Raw genomic sequence first — 21,305 nt, 5'->3', positions numbered from 1 at the left:
CTGGAAGAAGAGGCGCCTGCCCTCACAGCCTCTGATTCAATTTAATTTGGGGGCTGCTGTTGACAGGCCCGGGTGAAGGATGTCACCTTTCTCTGACCATTCAAATTACTTTCCAATCGTAAAAGCAAGCCAGGGGGGTTTGGGGGAGGAAGACGTTGCGAGGCGCACTAAATTCTTTGGGGCAAATTACCCATGTTTGAGCAGCAAGGAGGTAATCTGCTGATAGAGAGCAGAGGGCAAGAGACGGAAGGTTACGATGGCAAAAGGGCGGGTGGGGAGATGGAGGGGGGCTAAGAGGGCGGACTTGCTTCAAGCTTCAATTTTCTGGAGGTCGGCTCCACTCATGGCTCATGATAGATAGAAGAAATGTAGAACCTCAGAACCGTTGGCTTCAATACTAATCGTTTTCCATGCACACGTCATGTTATGGGTCAATTTTGACCCAAGCCAAGAATATCCTCAGAATAATTGTCAATAGATGATTAAGGAGAACAGATCTTTTCAAAATGTACAACTAAGCAGTCTGACAGTTATTTACAGACACGCTGCGCAGTGGACATGCATTACCAGAAAATGTGAGCATGCTCATGAGTGACCCTGCGTCCACATTTATCTCTCACTCCCTCTCTCTCACTCGCACACATTACAAATTAAATGTTATAGGCAGATAAACCATTTAAAGTCAATTAAACACAAGGCTTAGTTTTCAAAGAGTTGTAGGCGGTGCGTGTGGGCACTTTTCGATACGCGACGGACCCTCCCAGCCAATGCGCTATGTTTCAGATTGTATTAGAACTCAACATCCCAGGCCCCATAAACTGTTACACGCTTGAGTTGGCCGTTATTGAACAGAACAAAATGGCTGCCACATGCTCCAGCTTGCCCTGAGAGCCGTGACGATGCACGCGCAACAGAATGTGGCAAAACTTTAGAGGACCGTGGCATGCGTCTCATATTTGGGGTGAATTTTAACTCTGGAAAGTCATAATAGACTGCATAATATCATATCACATCATAATATCATAATAGACTGCTTGTGCCAAGCAGAAGATATGGCCGGTTGTAGCAAACAAGTCTTGCAAGATCCAAAATTCATTTTGAACAGATGCTCCCGCTCCTTTTTTCTGTTTAAAATGGCATTAGTTCACATTAAGCTAATTAACTTATAGCCTCTTGCGTGGAGTTATTATGCTTTTATATGGTCTGTGTGCAATGCTAGGTCATAAACTTTAATGGCTTCTTGGATGACCGTGAGAATGAAAGGAGCCGTTAATATAAATGATTTAAAAACTGCACATGGTGTACTTTCTTTGCTGCGTCCTCCAATCAGCAATTTTGGGGGGCGCGGGGTGTTTGCGTCACTATAAATTTGATGTCTTTGTTAGCTACTCCATACTGACTGTGAAAATCAGTTTGACCAATCTCTAAACATGTGCAAATACAAAATCACTTTTTAAATACTTTTCTTATCCTATTTTCGGGAGGCTACCTCATTTGGCAACTTTGGGGTTAAATATATTCAAAGCGGTCCTCAATTATGATGAAATGCAGCACTACATCATTGCAAAGTACAGTACAGCCATAAGAATAAATATGTTGTATGCAATTTCTGAAGAAATGTGTGAATGCTGAATAGATGACGCCAAATTGAAATGTTCTAGAATTTGTTGTTGAAATGTTAACAGTGAGACTTGAAATTGAAATGGTTTGAATCAGTTGAGAAATGTGGGAGGAGTAGATGTGTGAACTAATTAATGTTCCTCAATTTTAATAATTGTCACTGTGGAAAATTGGGACCTTTGGAGATGTGATTAACAGCTCCCAAGATTTTCGAATGAGCTGAATAGATTGATGTTGGAATGGTTGGTTTGAACGGGCAGAGAAAATGTTTAAGGAAGAGATAAATATGATCAAGATCGATTTATTTTGGAATCCTATTGTTGTAATTTGGGGATTTAGGAAATGTGATAAATTGTTCCCAAGATGTGATGAATGAGCTGGAATGGTTTAGGTTGGTCAAGAAATGTGGAAGGAGAAGGTTAATATCTTAGATTTGGATAGTTCATTGTGAAAACTGGGGCGAATGCAGGACGCAGATTCATAGAAATAGTTCCCAAGATGTTCAAAATGAGCTGAACATTTGGAATTGGACATAGTTAACTTATTTGTTGAACGTCTCATTTACCTCGATTGTTTTTTTTTGTTTTGTGTGTGCGTGTGTGTGTGTGCTTGGAAAATGTGTACTTTTGGGGAAAGTGCTGAAAGTAATTCCTTACACATCCTGAATTTTGTGACATTTGAAGTTCAATTTGAATCCATTGAAAAATGTGAAAGGAGAAACACTGGGGATTACAATAAAACACTTTTTTGTGTGCATAATAACATACTGTCAAGTCTGTCAGTGTTATTCAAGACTAAGCATTTTTATCTTTATAAAGGCAGAATGTGCTGCATCAAGGGGTTGTGCAGATAATGCCTTTAATGACCTTGTGGCCAGTTAGTGTGCAATCTCATGATATAGACATCTGACAGCAACGTTATATATGGTACCGCAGTGCAACTAACAGGATCCTAACAATTGACTAATTATCTAATGTAGCCTTGCAAGCTTTGATGCAGCTGAAGGTGTTTGCAGGCAGGACAAGGGTTGGACATTACCTCACTCACAATGCTTTCTTTGGGGGCGGGGGGGGGAGAAACGAGCGGGTAATTAGCTGATTAGAGGCCCGTCAGAGCCAATCCCGGGCCGGCCCCCACCCAGGCCTGTAGGGCTGGATGGACGGATTGACGGACGGATGGAGACAGAGAAGGAGCGGAGAGAGGGAGGGAGGTAGGAAGGAACTGTGTTGACTGGGGAATTTAGGTTGAAGACGGACACCGTCCCATTCGGCACACTTAATAAACTCAATCTGCAAGACGGTAGAGGGAACAGAGTGATCTGCGGGCAGGAATTACTTCAACGTGACATATGCGTTCGTTAAATTCCCTTAATAGGAGGTGAGTGAAAGCGCTCTGCAGGTGTGCACCCGCTGCAAATTTATTGACTTCTTTCCAACTCCTCATGGAGAAATCGAAAAACTTTCGCATCGACGCCCTGCTCGCGGACGAGCCCAACCGGGCCAGCCGAGACGTGTCCCCGGGCCTGAGTTGCGACAGTCCGACTGGGAGCCCCGTGGCCTGCCGCCGCGGGGACACGCCGTCCCCTCGGGCCGCCGCGCAGCTCCACGCATCGGGAATGATCCCCAAAGCAAGCGTTCTCAATCTCGCGCACGCGGGACTGGCGCCCATGCCCCAGGTTGCCATCCCGGGCATTTACCCAGCACCCATGTACCCGTTGTCGGCTCTGGGTGGCCAGCACCCCGCCTTCGCTTACAGCGGCTTTACGCAGCTGACTCACGCCTACCCGGAACACCTGAAGGCGGCCGCGGCCATGGCGGGCTCGGTGCCACTGGAGCACTGGATCCGGGCGGGGATTATGATGCCAAGACTGCCAGATTACAGCGGTGAGTCTTTCTAAAGAGCCCCTTTTTTTTAATAGAACAAAAAAAATTAGATTCATTCAATATCCATCTTCTCAAAAACGTCAAAATAAACAACGTGATGATATTCAATGCACTGCTTCTCAAACTTTGTACACCAAGTACCACCACCCTAAAAATACAAAACTCTCAAGTGTAGGACCACCAGAATGACCAACACTAAACTACAGTAACTAGAAGTGTTTATGGAGAGGGGCAGACAACACAATTACAACACAGTTTTAATATTTTTGCTAAGGCACTCTAACACATGCTGCTAGGAAAATAAAGGACTGTACTGAACAATTCAATTATATTGCGCATAACAGTTAAATAAAAATTATATACCTGTAAATCAGTGTTTAGAAACAAAGCGTTTTAAAAGATAAGATGCAGTTATATTGTACTTCAATGTTATAAATAACTGAGCTGAATTTAACAAGTATACTCACCCGGATGAAGAAAAGTTTCACCTAATGCCTAATCTGAACATTACAGTCATACTTTTACTGCTAGATAGATGAGATTTCATCATATATAATTTTTGATTACCATTAAAATATCAATTTATTACTGTATTTTGAAGTTTTAAGAGTTGGTTAAACTGGGTTTTAGTGGCATCTGAAAAGCTTGCTTCCATTTGACAAATCCCATGATAGAAATTTTAGATTTTCTCTATTAAGTGTTTTCACTTGTGGGCTTTTCTACCATCACTTTACTTCATGCCCTTTAACACTGTCTTCTCATTCACCTCATGAAGCAATAACTGAGAGTTCAGTATTTAGCTCACGGACACCTCAGCATGGTCACAAGTGCTCACGATGGAACCCACAATCGTACGGATTGGGAGACCACACTTCTGCCTGAACCATGCCACCCCACAATGACCCCTTGTATTTTTAAGCATCATTAGCAGTGTTATCTCCAAATAGCCTATTCTTCAATCTGCTCCTTAAAAAACACATTCAAAGAAGGTCTGTTTTTTGCTATTACCTAATTAAATTTTTTTTCTCAGTTCTGAATGTTAGCATAGCTATGGCAATATATGGTTGGGATAAAAATCAGGCCAATGCTAACTCGCGAGCTTTTTACTTTTGGATTTAAGTACATGTGAGTCTCTACTATTTTACTTTTCTGTCAGTGTTTGCAATACATCCGTATGCTATAAAGCGCAAACTGATGAAAACGGTCTCTGTGTGACAAAGACATGAATAAACAAACGCCTAACGCGTTTTGTAGTTCATAAATAAAATCCCAACGGCGTCATTGAATTTTCATTAAGTTAATGGCAGGCTTGTGATTTTATGGCCCATGTGCCGACTTCTGCATCTGTTGTGTTGACCGTCTGCAATAAACTGGAGTAAAACCTTACAGTAAATGACGGCCGCATGATGCTGCCATATGCGTGTGCTCCCAACCTATGAAAATAATATTGAGCTTCCACTGGTGTAGGCATTTGGCAGAAGATTTCACACTTGTGCAAAACTTCACTGACTCGAGACATCAATTGAGTGGAATTGTGCTTCATCAGTGTAAGAAGTGAAGAGGCAATTGAGTGCAGCACTGTCAAAACTATGGCAAAGAGGCCATTTCTGGCATAAGGTACCTTTTGTTTTTAGCTGCCCACGGCATGTAATGAAAATGACATTTGACACTGCTGCCAATGTTATTGAAAACAAAAACGGTGGGAGGTGAGCATCACTGAGTAAAGTGAGGATTTGTAAAAAGTCGGGGCGCTGTAGTCAAAGTGTGGTGCGCGAGCACCCTCTAGTGGTACACAAAAGAATCAATAGCCAATTACAGTTCAGTTGTACTTAACTTTAAAGATTATCCATTTGCATTTAATCATCAAACCCTTGTTGTGTGTAGGCCTTTTTGGGGACAATTTTTATTTAAATTATATGTGCAACTTGACAGTTTTTTCCCCCCTGTACTGTTTTGTTCATAATGTCAGAGTGGTTCAGAATATTAAATAGAATTTTTAGGAATTAAACTCGTGCCTCTCATTTCTGATGAGCACTTGTTGAGACCCCTAAAATGCTACCGCAATTTGAAATAGGTAGGAGGAGAGTTAAATATTTTTTTAGGTGGTACAAGTAAACACAATTTTAGAGACCGTCAACCTACAATAAATTCTGGATGCGGCAAACTCCCAGATGCAGGTTTCGGTCTATTCCAGTGGGATAGAGGGCCAAGGGCCAACTTCAAATCCTGAAAAATTACAAACTTCTTGCCTTATTATTTTTAACAGAAAGCTATGGTGAAGCAGTTTTTCCCCCCAAATAACGAATGTATGTAAAAACAATCAATAATTGCTTCATGAATTCATTTTAGCATGTTGATTAAAGACAAAATGGCCCTTACATCCTTTGATTTTGCCCTCTTATAAGCTTCTAAAAAATATATACCGTGATATAATAAAGAATGAGAAATTATCAATTGTTCTGTATGTGACCAGATTGGAGTGCATGCGGCTGTAATTGTGACTAATCTTTGTTCCTTCAGCAGGCCCCCAGTCTGGTCTGCTGGGAAAGTGCCGAAGGCCTCGCACGGCCTTCACCAGTCAGCAGCTGCTGGAGCTGGAGAACCAGTTCAAACTCAACAAGTACCTGTCCAGGCCCAAACGTTTCGAAGTGGCCACCTCTCTTATGTTGACAGAAACGCAGGTAACACACCACGCCTCCCGAGGTCGGCATTTCCACTGTATGGCTGCTGAAAAGCAATGGACACCAAAATTTGGTATCATCATTAGAATTATCATTTGTCGCGACACGATTTGTGTGCACTCTGACTGCCACATTTATCACCTGATTCAAATCATTCAAAATATTCACAAAATTTATACTGGAAGGATCCCCACATGCCCCCAAATGCACACTTTTACTAATTGCCAATTTTTAACAAAAAAAAGACCTCAAAGCATTCTGACTTTAAAATGTTCAGTTCATTTGGGGAATGTTAGGAACTATTCCCATTGTCCAAGTTTCCAATTGTGCACAGTAAAATTCCCGAATTAAGAGTTTTACATGAACCCTCACTTCTTCCACATCCCTCGACTGATTCAAACCATTTTAAGCCTCACCCTTCTGTTTCAACATTTTAGTTGATTCCGGAGCATTTTCAGTTCAAATTCATCTTTTTATCATTCACACACAATTTCTACCGGTACTGCAATGACCACTTTTAATTTGATGTACTGTTTATAATCCCTAAAGGGAGGCATGATCATTTACTTTAGACAGAATTGTGTGCATGTCTTTACGCACAAACTGTGCAAATTTTGATGTACACTTGTATTATCTGCGGGCTTGGTGGTCAGGTCAAGATCTGGTTCCAAAACCGGAGAATGAAGTGGAAGCGGAGTCGGAAGGCCAAGGAGCAGGCCAGTGCTTCTGGCCTGTCTGAAGCTGGTGGAAAAACATCCAGTCACAAAGCCGGCGAGAAAAGGCCTCAGCATGCGAATCCAGAGGACTGCGGTGAGGATCTACTCTTGGAGGATGGTGATGAAGAAGAAGAGGAGGAAGAAGAAGAGGAGGATGAGGAGGAGGAGGAAGAAGAGGAGGAAGAACCTCGGCACGGTTTTTCAGTGGTTATGGGGAACCGAGTTGGGATGCCGAGATCCATGGACTTCATGCGGCGCAGCGCGGATGTGGGCTTCACCCCTCACAGCCCTTTCACTGAAGACGAACTAGACGGAGTGCAAGTGGGGGGAGGAGGAGGAGGAGGAGACAGGAAGATGGTCGCGGGACTGTGAGAAGACTGCACATTTGATGTCAGGGACACTCATTTGAAGGCAGAGGCCACAATTGTGAACAACCAGAACATTTGTTATTAACCCTTAAATGCTGTTCATTTTTCATGCACTCATATCATACAATATCCACTTAATTGTCTGGATGAAAGTATGACCTCCAGATCTTTTCAAACTATCGTAATAGCCACTCTAGTATTAATGAATGGATGATTAATCCTTAAAAAAAAACTGTTTCAGAGAAAAGGAAACATGTATTTTATTTCCACTGTTTTGAGATTTCACCCATGACCCTTCAAAAACAAACTGGTGCTTCACTAGGATCCTTGTAAAATGTGGTGAGACAGCCAGTTCTCTAGACTGTTTCAAACGCTCCCATGAACATCATCCCCACTGTCTCTTATAAATGCACATATATGTCTATGTATCTAGATATCTATACATATGTACATATATATGTATATATTTACCTACACATGCGGTGTATAAATCATGCGACTAATTACAATTAAAAATTGTTATCGACTAACAACCTTGTGTGGTGTCCTCTGGAATCACCGTCAACACTGTCCCATATATATATACACATTTACCTCATTCGGACTGTTTTGAGATCCCCGTGAACCTTCAATGGCTAACAGTTGCATGTTACTGCGGAAACCTGTGAAAATGTGGTGGTGGCGGCTACACAAGCAGCTGTCTGCAGCATTTCAAATTTTGTAGCACTTATGCAAAAGAATGACATTTAGAAATATGACCGTTTTGTGTTTGTGGGTGACTTTAGGAAAAATTATCAGGGTGGGAAGAATCCATTTAGGGTGTTTTTATTGCTGGTAAATGTCAAAACAAGTCAAATTTGACCTAACGTATGTAAAGGTTAACAACACATGGACTTAATGCTGTTTCCTTCTTGACGAAAATATAAAAGTACGGCCACATGCAAACACAACCCAAAAAACTAATTTGTGAATCAAGTCATCAAAATACTTGACATCATTGCCGCGCCTTCAAGTCATCTTGTCGCCTCCTGACACCTTTGTAACTCATGGCCGGGGACCATGTAATGTAGGATCACAAGTTGTCTATAAAAGTACACAAAAAGATACTTTAAGAGTAACCAATGGTACTGTGACTTCCAAACCTTTCAGGCTTTGGCACCACACGTTTAGATGCATTTCATTCATTTTCAATGGGATGTTGCACTTTCACCTGTTTACTTCTCAAGGTTTTCCCCTTATTGTGAGGAAATGAATTTAATTCATTTCATTTGTTCTAAAAATGAACCATGATGTATTTATCGGACACTTGTTTGTGGTTTTAACAATTTTTAAAAAAAATTGTTTTGTGTTGAGAAATGTTTGCAATAAACACACTTGACTGGACCGTTGTCAAGGGGACAGAAATATGACTGGTCATTTACTTTTAAAAATGAACGCTGTATATTGCTTCTTATTGTTTCTGTGGACAATGTGTTAATATTCTAAAGATCTCCAATTGAGAAACCACACAGCACGTTCAGATGCTGTACAAAATAGAATCTAGTGGCTATACTTTAGCTCTGTATGCATGTTTATATTGTGTCAGCAGGATTCTTTGGGATACAGCGTTTGTGAGAAAACTCAGGAAATAAAGTTGATCAGCTGATCAAATTGAACATTCGAATAGATATTCTTTTATTTGGCTTTAGTGAAGATTCACATTGTCGACATGGGTCACATGGGCACTGTGCATTAATTTACCTTTGAGGGATTATAATCAGCAAATTACACACACACACACACACACACACACACATATATGTATATATATATATATATAATGTGTATGGAGTACCCGGAGAAAACCCACGCAGGCCCGGGGAGAACATGCAAACTCCACACAGGAACGCTGGAGTCGGGATCGGATCCATGACCTTTGCACTGTGAAGTCAACGCACTGCATGCGGCCAGATGGTCCAGTGGTTAGCGCGTCAACTTCACAGTGCAAAGGTCGTGGATCCGATCCCGGCTCTGGCCTTCCTTTGTGGAGTTTGCATGTTCTCCCCGGGCTGTGTGGGTTTTTTCCAGGTACTCCGGTTTCCTCCCACATTCCAAAAACATGCATGGCAGGATGATTGAACACTCAAAATTGTCCCTATGTGTGAGTGTGATCGCGGATGGTTGTTCATCTCTGTGTGCCCTGTGATTGGCTGGCAACCGGTTCAGGCTGTCCCCGCCTACTGCTCAAAAATACCTGGGATAGGCTGCTCCAGCACCCGCCTCAATCAATTTAGTCAGCAGCGGTTTATTTTTCACTTTAAAATGTACCATTAATGCATTCCATGCTAGAATATTGAAATAATTTGTCTGGATAGATATAGATAGATCTTTATAGAGATTTATTTTTACAGGTACTAACATAAACAACACGTCTCAAAGCACAGCACATTTATTTGCCATTACTGTAGTTGTTCTAAATATACCAATTCATATTAATAATAATCTAGAGATGATTATTCATTTTGTGTTCATTTATTCGTATGCTTTTATAAACATAACTCAAAGAGAACCGAGCAAATTATAGTATCTGAGAAGCGAGCAAATTGTAGTACTGTACTGTATCTGAGAAAACCCCATTTGTTTTATCTTGGTGCACTTCATTGTCGATTTGTATTTCGGTACTTTATTTTATTAATTAACTCGATATGAAACTTTAGTGCAGATCTGCTGCTTGGGGTGACGCCTCAATTCATCATCACATTGCAGCCAATCAATAGGAGCTCGTTTAATTGTGTGATTTATCAGCCCGGCTGCATTATGACACATTTTCCGTGCATCATCACAACTCTTTGAGAATAAGGCTTCATTATTGTTTGCCCGATTTGGTTTAATTTAATCTGAACTCACCTTTCTCATTGATTCCCATCACCTATTTCGTCTCGTTTCTTACTAAAAATGCAGACGACCTTTTTTTTTACATTGGAGCCATAATGCCCGGTGTGTTTATAAAATCTTTCGCTGTCTTTCAAATCACTGACTCAACAACACCCTCCCCCACCCCCATCGTCCCTTTGTTGGATGAATAAATCAGAAAAACATATTTTACACCGTTGAATCAATCAGCGAAATGTGGAGCTCATTACGTGAATATGAACAGATTGTCTGATCTCCTAAAGTAATTACACGTTTCCCTGGGCCTTGTCACTTAACTAATGGACAGCAGGCGCCGAGTGACGGAGGAGCCCAATAAATTCACATCAGTCCTACTCAAAAGGCATGAAAAACACACTGTTTTTCCCCGTAAAGTTTATTGAAAAGGGCGACCGTGGGGGGATGCATTCACACATGTCACGTCACCTATGCTTCAGGAATATGTATGACGATGTGTGAGTTGTGAGTTTGAGACTTCGTGACAAAATTCAAGAGGACCAATGAAAAATAAATGGACAAAAAGAAGCTTTCTAAAAATTTAAATGAAATTATTAAATAAATAACTCAATTATTTCATTACATCATTACATGTTTCAAATGCTGAAGAGCGTTTCAAATTTAGGGCACGCTGAACTACTTGCACGTTCCAAAATGTTTACAGGATTTCACATTTTCCGCACTCCTAAAACATATTCACGTGAAGGAGATATAAAAAAAAAGTCCGTATCTTTTACTCGGAAACTCATTGATAACCAGGCACGGTTTCAGGGTTTTGTTTCCCTCTCTTAGAGGTGAAAGTGGGCTGAGAAAATAATGTATTTATATATTTTAGAATATCAATACAATTCTGGAAGGCTTAACTGGTGCTATGTAGATTTTTGGCGGGGATATAACACCCCCAAGCCGCGATGTATTGCGCCGACCGTGTTCGGGACACCTGAGGAACTATCTTCCAACGTTTCCCACATTCTGTAATTTTCATCTTTCCACATTTTACATGACAACATTCACAAATTCCTGTCGATATGTCCACATTTCTTGACCACTTTAAAACATTCCAACGTTAAACTGTTTATCTTATTCAGGACGTCCACCTATATAAAACTACAGTACTTATCAAATTCCGAATTTTCACAATAAAATTCCCACTTTAAAACAGATGTACAGATTTACCTCATCGTTTCACATTTCTTTACCTATTGTAACCCATTCCAACTTGCAACATTTAATTCAATGACTTCCCCAGCATTGACGTCTGCATTTGTACCTTCAGAAATTGCATTCCAATATTGTAATATTTAGATTTATAATGTTTATGTGAAATTGGAATAGATAGATAATTACTTTAATATCCTCAAATAATATATATATATATATATATATATATATATATATATTTATTTATATATAGGGTTGGTATACCCTACCAACCCTACAAAACCACAGACGTCTGTCTTTATAGTCCAGAGCTGACCCCTGGTGGTGAAAGGGAATGTGTCGAGCGATTCACAGAAAAGGCAACGGAAACTAGAGAAAAGAAAGATATTTTATATTATCTTTCATGTTAATCTTTTCTTTTATCTTTTATCTATTGCTATATAAATATATTTTAATATATATAGTCGCTGATATAGATACATACTGTGTGTGTGTGTGTGTGTATATATATATATATACTGTATATATACTGTATATATATAAAACCTTTGTAAGAAACATTTAAGAAAGCAAAAAACACGTTCTGTAAAGTAAGTTCAAACTTACATCAGATATCCAATACAAATCTACAAATATCTTGACATATTTTGCGAGTATCCTGAAAATACATTTCCAAAATAGATTTATTAGCGTCTCAGAATGTTAGTCAAAGAAGGCACAGTTCGGTTCTATATCACAATTAAACTCAATAAAAAATGAGCTCACAGGGTAACATCAGTATCTAATTTTAAGTGAAACTTATTTCACCTTATTTACTATAACGATGGATAATATTATATAGTACAGTACCTCCTGGATTTAAAAATGACCATATGGGTGCGCTCTTGTCAAGCTATAGTTTGGGCCAATGTGGGCGGGACATAGCACTATTGAAAGCACGTGATGAGCGAATGAAGACGCGTTAAGTTTTGAAAAGCATTGAAAAGCGTATTCAGGGTCTGTTCAGATAGTGAGTCTGTTCACCTCACAAGAACCTTTGCTAAATTCTGTGCTCCTTACCAGCTAACAAGTAACAACCTGGCTTTTAAAATGGCTCCCTCGGAACTCGGTGAGGTTTCTCCCATCCTAAATTTTGTCTTTTTTTCAATGAACTTACTCCCCCAGCGATGTTTGATTTGTGTTGCTAACTTTGCTAACATTAGCAGACGTTGCGTTCGCGTGTTGCGCGAAATGTTTACTTTCGCGAGATTGGGAAATAACCAACTTTTGTGTGCGTGTGTGTTATACAGCACTGCTGAGTGTGTCAGATAAAAGTGGACTACTGGAGTTTGCCAAAAGGCTCGTGGACGTGGGTTTGGGTCTGGTAGCATCAGGTGGGACAGCCAAAGCCCTGCGGGATGCTGGACTGACTGTCAGGTACACCACGTGGCCGATGAAAAGTTGTTTGAGCACTCCGTCTACATCCTTGATACGAACCTTAAGGTCCTCAAACTTGTAAACTCTTTGACCTGACAATTCAGGAAAGTAGTGGAACCACCGTGTCTCAATACTAACAAATATCCCACTGATAACGCCATGTTTGTCCTAATAGTAGGCAATTCGCAAACGACTGTGCTGCTAAGGCCCAACTAGTAGGCATGTGACACGCACTAGTAGCCTCCTTGACACTACCAGTAGCACCAAAATGGCCACTAATAGTTTCGCCTCACTAGTAAGTAGTAGGGCTGTGCGACATGGCTAAGATTTAATATCTCGGTATTTTTTTTGCCAATTACCGGTACCTTGATAACGACATTACTATGGGTTCAGTGAAAACTAAGCTTTTTAAAAGAAAAAAAAATATCCATCGACAATGATGTGTATAGTGTCGCTTATTAGCTTTTAACCCACAGCCATCGAAACGAATAAAGTCAGCAATAAATGAAAAATAATTAAATTCACCTTGTCCTGCAACTGTGCTTGAATGCTAAATAACAATTTTATGCTCCAAGAGAAGTGTTGTGTGCTGTGATTGATCGTGTGCGTGTATTTAACTGCATCACCGTTTGTGTTCTGTCACCGTTTGTCCATGTGCAACCGTAGTGAGGATAAGCGGTTTCGAATGTGGATGGATCAGTTGTGTGGCTTGGAAAACAAAACGGTTCACCATGCACTCAACTTCGCACATGTCAATGGTTGTGTATGCCTTGATGCAGCAAATGGCCATGTGATGTGTGGACTTCGAGCGATATTAACTCTTCCTTGATCGTGTCTTGAGGGTCCCCATACAATGTGCTACATTGTAAGACTTTTATTAACCTGCAAAATGATGGTGACAGTCAACAAAGACTGAAGAAATAGGATATTGCGACAGAAATAGGATTGCACATCTGCCGATGCATTCAATTAAATGGCGCGACAAGGTGCTCATACATTTTAAAGCATGTCCTGCTATTTTATCCACTGGTAATTTTGGTCATGTAATCTTCTAAAACACTATATCTGTACCGACCGTATATACTTGACAGCGAACAAGGAAGTGGATTTCTTGTGTGTGTGTGGCTGCGTATGTCCCTCCTTGCCCTTCGCAAGATGGTTGTCATTTGATGGTTTTAACGGTTGATGAAGGCCAAATTTGAGAGTAGGAATGTGGTCGGTTGAACCGAGAGTGACATGCAACCCAAGCGTGGCGAGAACACGTCACTGATATCATCCTCATTTCGATATCTTGATTTCGATCCGATAAAGAGATATCGCCAGCCCAAGTAAGTAGTATACCAAAGTTGTCCTATTAGTGAGGTCAAATAATGTACTAGTACATGGATCTTAAGATGAATATCAAGGATCTTGAATAAATAACTTAAAAGACATCGGACTTGTTGGATGACTTTGACAAATAAGACAAGTTACTGGTCAGGCAAAACTACTAACAAGTGTGCACTGTGATGTTACTCAAAGGGTGCAGAAAGCTACGAGTGCATTTCCAAAAATAAATTTGGGTATGTATTGATTCCATATATTTGTCCATTGTGAGATTCATGTCTTAGTGCAGTCGTTGTCCTCTCTCTAGTAAGACAATTCAGTGAAGTAGAAGTAACTGTGTCTCACAATTCACTCCGACCCATCTTCAGCACATTTCACCAGGAGGCTTCCGGTGCGCATGCCTACTACTGTGTAATTGGACTAGCAGTGTTGCTAGTGAAGCACTGTAGTCTCCTAGTAAGGTTTAATTGTGAACAAGATGGCCAAAAGTGGTACTCTTAGTGGAAAAAAAAACCCCAATAGTGCAACAGTTGCTCTACTAGTTGGGAAAACTGCACAAGTGTACAGCTACATGCTACTAATACTCACACAATTATACTCGTTAATACGTTGTGTTACATTGTGTGTGCGTGCGTGCTTTTGTCAGGGATGTGTCTGATCTTACTGGGCACCCAGAGATGCTGGGAGGCCGGGTGAAGACCCTTCATCCCGCAGTCCACGGTGGCATCCTTGCCAGAAAGATGGCCAGTGACACTGCAGATATGGACAAGATGGGCTACAGCCTGGTCAGGTGAGAGTACAAGCAGCCTCGCCAACACATTTCGCAAGCACATAAATTTGAACACATTGTCTGTAACATGCACGTTTGTGTAAATGTTTGAAGCGGGAAGCACGTGCGCTTGCTTTCGGCAGCATGATAATTGGAAATGTGCTGCTTCCATAAGCTGGTCTTGTGACTCTGGTTTGTGTCGGGTCAGGAGGGCTCTGATGTCAGCTGACTTGTTAGAATTGAACAATGAATCTGATTAGTAACACTGATAGATTATTGATTGGCCCTGTGATTTAGTCCCTTCAGTGCTCTTTGACTTGGATTTATTGAGGATGTGCATTCTTGTGGAGGTTGAGCATGTTATCCTCACATTTAAACTCATTAAAACACTTTAAAAAACTAAAGTATTCCTTAATGCTTGTTCTCGCTCTTGTTGTCAAGAAATGGTACACGATCATGTTATCCTTTTGAGGATAAGCGCATTAGAAAATGGATGGACGTGTAGTGTAATAGCCATAAATATAATCACGTAAAAATGTACGCTAAATCATCCTGTGGGTAAAAGTTGCAAAAATATGAGCAAGTAGTCTGATGGCTTATTGATGTCAAGTATGTGCGCTCCTCAAAGGGTGGTCGTGTGCAACCTGTACCCATTTGTCAAAACCGTCTCCAACCCGGATGTTAAAGTCGAAGACGCTGTGGAGCAGATTGACATTGGTGAGTCGTGTTTACGCAATGGGACGCTTGTAATGTAAACACCCCCGACAAACGTTATAAAGATGAATTTAGAAAAATGCTCACGTTTTCTCTCTTTCAATAAGGTGGTGTAACTTTGCTGAGGGCAGCAGCAAAGAATCACGCACGGGTTACAATTGTGTGTGACCCTGCTGACTATTCACTGGTTGCCACAGAGATGGAGAGCTCTGAAGACGAGGATACCACCGTGGAAACCCGCCGGATTCTGGCTCTCAAAGTAAAAAAAAAAAAAAAGCTTTACAATTTAAAGACATTTCCGATTTAAAGAAAGAAAAAGAGGGAGACCAAGGATTGGTTTATATACCGTATGTGTAAATGCTCCTTTTAATCGTAGCAACAGCGCAAATGACATTTTCCCTTTTCGCTGCACTTAAGTTTTTCAAATGTGATTCTACCTCAGGCTTTCACTCACACGGCCCAGTACGATGACGCTATCTCAGATTACTTCCGCGGACAGTACGGCCGTGGCGTTTCCCAGTTGCCCCTGCGTTACGGCATGAACCCGCACCAAGCCCCCGCCCAGCTCTACACGCTGCACGCTGCTCTCCCCCTCAAAGGTGCCCTCTTGACATTCACTTCTACTGTGGCTTTCTTTTTCTAACAGGATGACGTACTCTGCCTCAGGGGTGGCCCAAATATGCCGCCCATCGAGCGTTTACACCATCAAGTGTCTTGTAATGTTTGTTGCATTTATTTAGCTTAAATTTGGATAATGAAAATGTATTCATTTTTGTATTAAGTCATCTCAATAATCTGTTTATTCTTTGTAAATTCTGAAATGAATTTATTACAAACTAGTACTGTAATACTGTATAAACAATTCTACTCATGCAGTTAACAATGTATTTTCTTAGATCATTATTGAATTAAGGTATTCTTTAAATGTGATTTGTTGAAGAATTATGTGCTTAATTATATTTAATTGAATCATAAATGATGAAATGACGCCATTAGAAGGTATTATTTTATCCTTCAAACAATCTTTTTGCTACTGTGCATAAAATGACTATTTTGGAGTCACAACAGCTTTTCAAATTGTTGGTGGAGATTTTGCCCATTAATTGGCATTAAGTATTCAAATAGATTTGCGATGGCCTGAAAGCAACCTTCACTCCACTATTCCAAATATTTTCTTGACACATATCATTTTACATCTACAGAAAGAAGCTCCAAATGAGCCCTTTTTAGTCCACTGATTTGGTTTTACTTTCTGTCAGTGGTCAACGGTTCTCCTGGCTTCATCAACTTGTGCGATGCCCTAAACGCGTGGCAGCTCGTCCGCGAATTGAGGAGCACCGTCGGCGTGGCCGCCGCCGCCTCCTTCAAGCATGTCAGCCCAGCCGGTAAGATGAAAGACTTGAATGTGATTCAATCAGGATAGAACATTGAATAATTCTTTTTTGTTTGTTTTTTGAGTGAAGGAGCTGCCGTAGGAGTTCCTCTGACTGAGGAGGAGGCCAAGGTGTGCATGGTGCACGACATGTTCAAGGATCTCAGCCCGTTGGCCACCGCCTATGCCAGGGCAAGAGGTTTGAACCATGACAAAGTACTACCTCGGATACAATATCTCACAAAAGTTACTCCACCCCTCACATTTTTGAAAATATTATATTACTTTATTAATATTTTAATAGATCTTTTTACACCGTGCCCCCCCCAAAAAAAGACACTGGGCTCCAGTGCAATAGTCTGTGTACAGTACAGCTTGTCTAACAGTGTAAATTTATTGTCCCCTCGAAGTGAATATACATGCAGACATTATCTAAACCGGTGGACCCCCACCACTGCTCCTTGGTTTGTATTTTTAAAAATTATTAATCATAAAATTTATTTTTTATTTTTAAGTGGGCCATATACATGGTGTAGTTTGTATTTATGGAATTGCTTACAGCTGTTGAACCAAAATAGCCATAGCACCGGTGGTAGTGTTTGTATATGTAAGATTTTTTTTTCATCCTTTGTTCTCAAGTGTTTAAAAGGTGGCAAATGTATTTTTAATTTTATTTGACTTATGGTAATTATTTTACTTATAGTTTAAATTCATGCAATTAAAAAGAATTTAAATTTTGTCAGATGAGAGCTGTTCTTCCAGTGCTTTTTACGAACGAATCAAGTTTTTGCATTGTTATTGTTTCAGAACTATAAAATGTCGGTCTGGTGGCAACACTAATTGACAGTATCCAAGCATAAAATACCTTTATCTGTGTTTCATCAGCCCACATGAGACGGGGTTCCTGTCGTCAGTCATTAGTCTGCTTGTCGTTCAGCAAAGTTTTTGCGGGCTCCCTTCTGAGATGGCAGCCGCGCGGACCGATTCGATACCGTGTGCGGCAAATTATCTGAGCGCTGACGGCTGACCCCATGAGCAATAACATCAAACGTAACACGCCTATTTTCACTGAGGCCTGTACTGACTTTAGTTACCAGCAGTCGAAATGGATGGATCGAAGTAACTGTTATACAAGCGGCAGACTGAGAATGTTACATTGTGTGTCATCTCTTCAGCGTGGTCCCAAGAAAAAAAAGGCAATGAAATATTTACAAACGTGTAAGGAGTGTACTCACTTTGTTGAGATAATGTAGCTTGTCTGGACGTCAATCAGTTGGTCATGTTTTCGGCATGTTTGTCTTTCTTAGGTTCTGACCGGATGTCTTCTTTTGGAGACTTCATTGCTGTCTCTGATGTGTGTGACGTTCCTACTGCCAAAATTATATCAAGAGAGGTAAAAATTGCCCGGTCACCCCCAAATTATTGAAATAACCTTGCTAGGTTGCTCACTCACACGCTGTATGTATGCATCTCTTTCAGGTGTCTGATGGGATAATTGCGCCAGGTTATGATGAGGAAGCACTCAGGATTCTGTCTAAAAAGAAAAATGGAAATTACTGCGTGCTTCAGGTGCCAGATTAGTTCTTTTCCTTCAACTATTTTGCTTTAAAATTGATCTAAAGAGATACTCGCTGATGCAATTTCAGCCATTTTATGGAGCTCCAGAGTGCGCAAGTTTATTGCTGCCACAGCAGAAAAAAAAGTTCAACATCACATTTTAACAGGAGTTTCTCTTCTATATTGCATTTGTATACATTGCAGTGCTTTCTTTAGTACATACCTGTAACAGTGTTTTTTTTTTTTTTTTTTTTTTTCCCCGGGGAATGCTGGAGTGGATTATTGGCATTTCACTGGGGAACACTAATACAAGTACCGGTACATTGCGTTGGGTGCTTGTTCACAGAGTGAAATTAAACTCACAAGTCAAGACACCACTGTGTTATAGTTGTTTTGACTGACAATCAGATAATTAGCGTCTATGAAAATGGGATTATTTTAATTGTAGCATGCAGAAAAATATTTTTAGCATTTTGTTTGTCATATAAAGCTCCAGAAGACTTTGACACAAAGTGTGCAGGTGTGCGGAATGATGTGGCCAGTGCTTGCTGTTGACTGTATCATTTTGTTCTTGCACGTCCTGCCTGAAGATGGACCCCAACTACGAGCCTGATGACACTGAGGTGCGAGTGTTGTTTGGCCTCTACCTCAAACAGAAAAGGAACAGCGCGGTCATCAATCAGGAATTCTTCAGCAACGTCGTGTCTAAGGGCTCGGTGTGTGCAAATGTTTCAGCCACCTTTGACTCCCCCGCACCCCCACCCCCATTTCAGTTCTGCACTTTCGGTCTATTACTTAAAGTGCACTAGTTGAATCAGTCCACGTTCTTGTACCTAAACTCACAAATGTGTTGACCAGCTGTCTGAGGCAGCTGTGCGAGATCTCACGGTAGCCACCATCGCTGTCAAGTACACTCAGTCCAACTCTGTTTGCTACGCCAAAGACGGACAGGTAACTCGCAGACAGAGCGGGAAAACAACAAAAAAAAAAAAGTAAAAAATGGAGCCCAATCTGACCAAGGCTTTTGTTGAACAGGTGATCGGGATCGGTGCGGGGCAGCAATCTCGGATCCACTGCACCAGACTGGCGGGCGACAAAGCCGATAACTGGTGGCTCAGGCACCACCCTCGTGTGCTGAGCATGAAGTTCCGCAGTGGTGTCAAGCGAGCGGAGATGGCAAATGCCATTGACCAGTATGTCACCGACACCATTGGAGAGGTATGCATTCCGTGCAACTTGGACTTTTTTTCCATTGGTGTGATTTTGAAAAAGATCAAATCACATTTGATGGTGATTTTATGCAGAAATGTGAGAAATCCCAAAAGCATCTGATATTTTTCAGGCCAGTAGAAAATGTCCAGTTTTATGCCTTTCTGTGACTCTTCCAGTTTGTGTATCTCTGTTGCAACTCGCTGAAGACACTGACACAAAGTATTTATATCATCAAGAGTCTTATAATAATTTTTGCATCATTTTCAAATGAATTCATTCGACAATCTCTTATCTCGTTAAATAATTTCACTGCATTTGAACAAATGTACCAACACAAGCATTTCTTAACTTGATCAAATAATTAGGTTATAAATGAATGAATAAATAAACATGACAAGACATTTTTATTATATTTAAATACATTTGTTGCAGTAATTTAGCCATTTCCTTGTAAATGAATCCTTTAGTAATTTACCGTATGTCATCAAATGTGCTTTAAACGGATTTACTGTATGATAGTAAAAAAATATACATTAATAAATTCTACACATGCATTTGACATTTATTTAATTACATTTCATTCATTGACATAAAATTTAATAAACATTTATAAAACGAGTTATTGCAATGATCAAGCGTGATTTTATTTTAAAAATAAACTCTTATTCATATTTTCTTTTTACCCTGCCGTGTGTCTGTTTTAAAAATCAGACGTGGCCCTTGAGCTCAAAGGATTTGTGTCACAGAGCGCATGGAAGAGTCACAGAAAGACATTGATGGAAATTTTCATTTCTCATCCGTCCGTTATGCGTCACATCACAATTACAGAATCCATCAATAATAAAACACAATATAACCCCACCTATCTGTGCCACGTAACATCAGCTGGAGCAGCGAAAGGCTTGTTTTGCTAGTTGAAGCCGCTCTGGCCCTGCGAGGATGAATTTGAAATCTGATTGGTTCTGGTAACAAGCCATAGTTTATTACATAGCCTAGCTGTACTGATTCCAATGGCCACACATAGGCAGACTAGACGGTCGTGTTGTTTCATTAGGGTCCGGATTTGGCCGTTTGGAAAGCAATGTACGAGGAAGTTCCTGAGCTTCTGTCGGAGGTTGAAAAGAAATGCTGGATCAGCTCCCTGCAGGCGGTGGCTGTCAGCTCTGATGCCTTCTTCCCCTTCCGCGATAACATCGACCGGGCCAAACGGGTAAATACACGTGGCGATGCATTCGCAGGTTGCTGTCCACATTCTGCACTTTTAATGTCGCGGCCTCTGCCGTGTCATTGCAGAGCGGTGTCGAGTACATCGCGGCCCCGTCGGGTTCGGCTGCAGACCAAGTTGTGATCAACGCCTGCAACGAGCAGGGCATCACTCTGGTGCACACCAACCGCCGACTGTTCCACCACTGAGCACTTAACTCGACTGCATTGAAGTGGCACCTTTAGTCTGTCACTGAAGATATTGAAAGCATTCCACCTTAATGTTTCATCACTTGTGGTTTTCAAACACGTTAAATGCATTCCTGGATTGTGAAACTCAGAGAGGTTCATATTGTCGTTCAGTGGCTATTAGTTGTAATAAACCTTTGAGATCTTTCAA

At 40.8% G+C, this 21,305-nt stretch overlaps 2 protein-coding genes across 3 annotated transcripts; both read left to right on the top strand.

Annotated features, from left to right (window-relative positions):
- The first annotated feature begins 278 nt into the window (after positions 1-278).
- mnx2b (motor neuron and pancreas homeobox 2b) lies at positions 279-8,923 on the top strand. 2 transcript variants are annotated; one of them, XM_086106688.1, is made up of 3 exons: positions 279-3,503; positions 6,027-6,184; positions 6,838-8,923. In XM_086106688.1, exons 1-3 carry the CDS (start codon positions 3,062-3,064, stop codon positions 7,270-7,272), a joined length of 1,035 nt encoding a protein of 344 aa, XP_085962814.1. In that variant the 5' UTR covers positions 279-3,061; the 3' UTR covers positions 7,273-8,923. The 2 variants fall into 2 exon arrangements, with proteins under 2 accessions (XP_085962814.1, XP_085962813.1); XM_086106687.1 differs by having other exon boundaries at positions 6,024-6,184.
- A 3,352-nt stretch (positions 8,924-12,275) lies between these two features.
- atic (5-aminoimidazole-4-carboxamide ribonucleotide formyltransferase/IMP cyclohydrolase) lies at positions 12,276-21,305 on the top strand. The gene is made up of 15 exons (XM_086106686.1): positions 12,276-12,444; positions 12,626-12,752; positions 14,725-14,868; positions 15,476-15,564; positions 15,669-15,820; positions 16,004-16,160; positions 16,821-16,946; positions 17,025-17,132; positions 18,241-18,326; positions 18,413-18,502; positions 19,081-19,206; positions 19,349-19,441; positions 19,526-19,708; positions 20,757-20,912; positions 20,996-21,305. Exons 1-15 carry the CDS (start codon positions 12,426-12,428, stop codon positions 21,113-21,115), a joined length of 1,776 nt encoding a protein of 591 aa, XP_085962812.1. The 5' UTR covers positions 12,276-12,425; the 3' UTR covers positions 21,116-21,305.

The sequence above is a fragment of the Hippocampus guttulatus genome, chromosome 3 (genome assembly GCF_054856545.1).
Source record: "Hippocampus guttulatus isolate MCC_2025c chromosome 3, RoL_Hgut_1.0, whole genome shotgun sequence".
Classification (NCBI taxonomy): Eukaryota; Metazoa; Chordata; class Actinopteri; order Syngnathiformes; family Syngnathidae; genus Hippocampus; species Hippocampus guttulatus.
The sequence above is the reverse complement of the archived record's forward strand: the minus strand, read 5'-3'. Positions and strand labels throughout refer to the sequence as shown.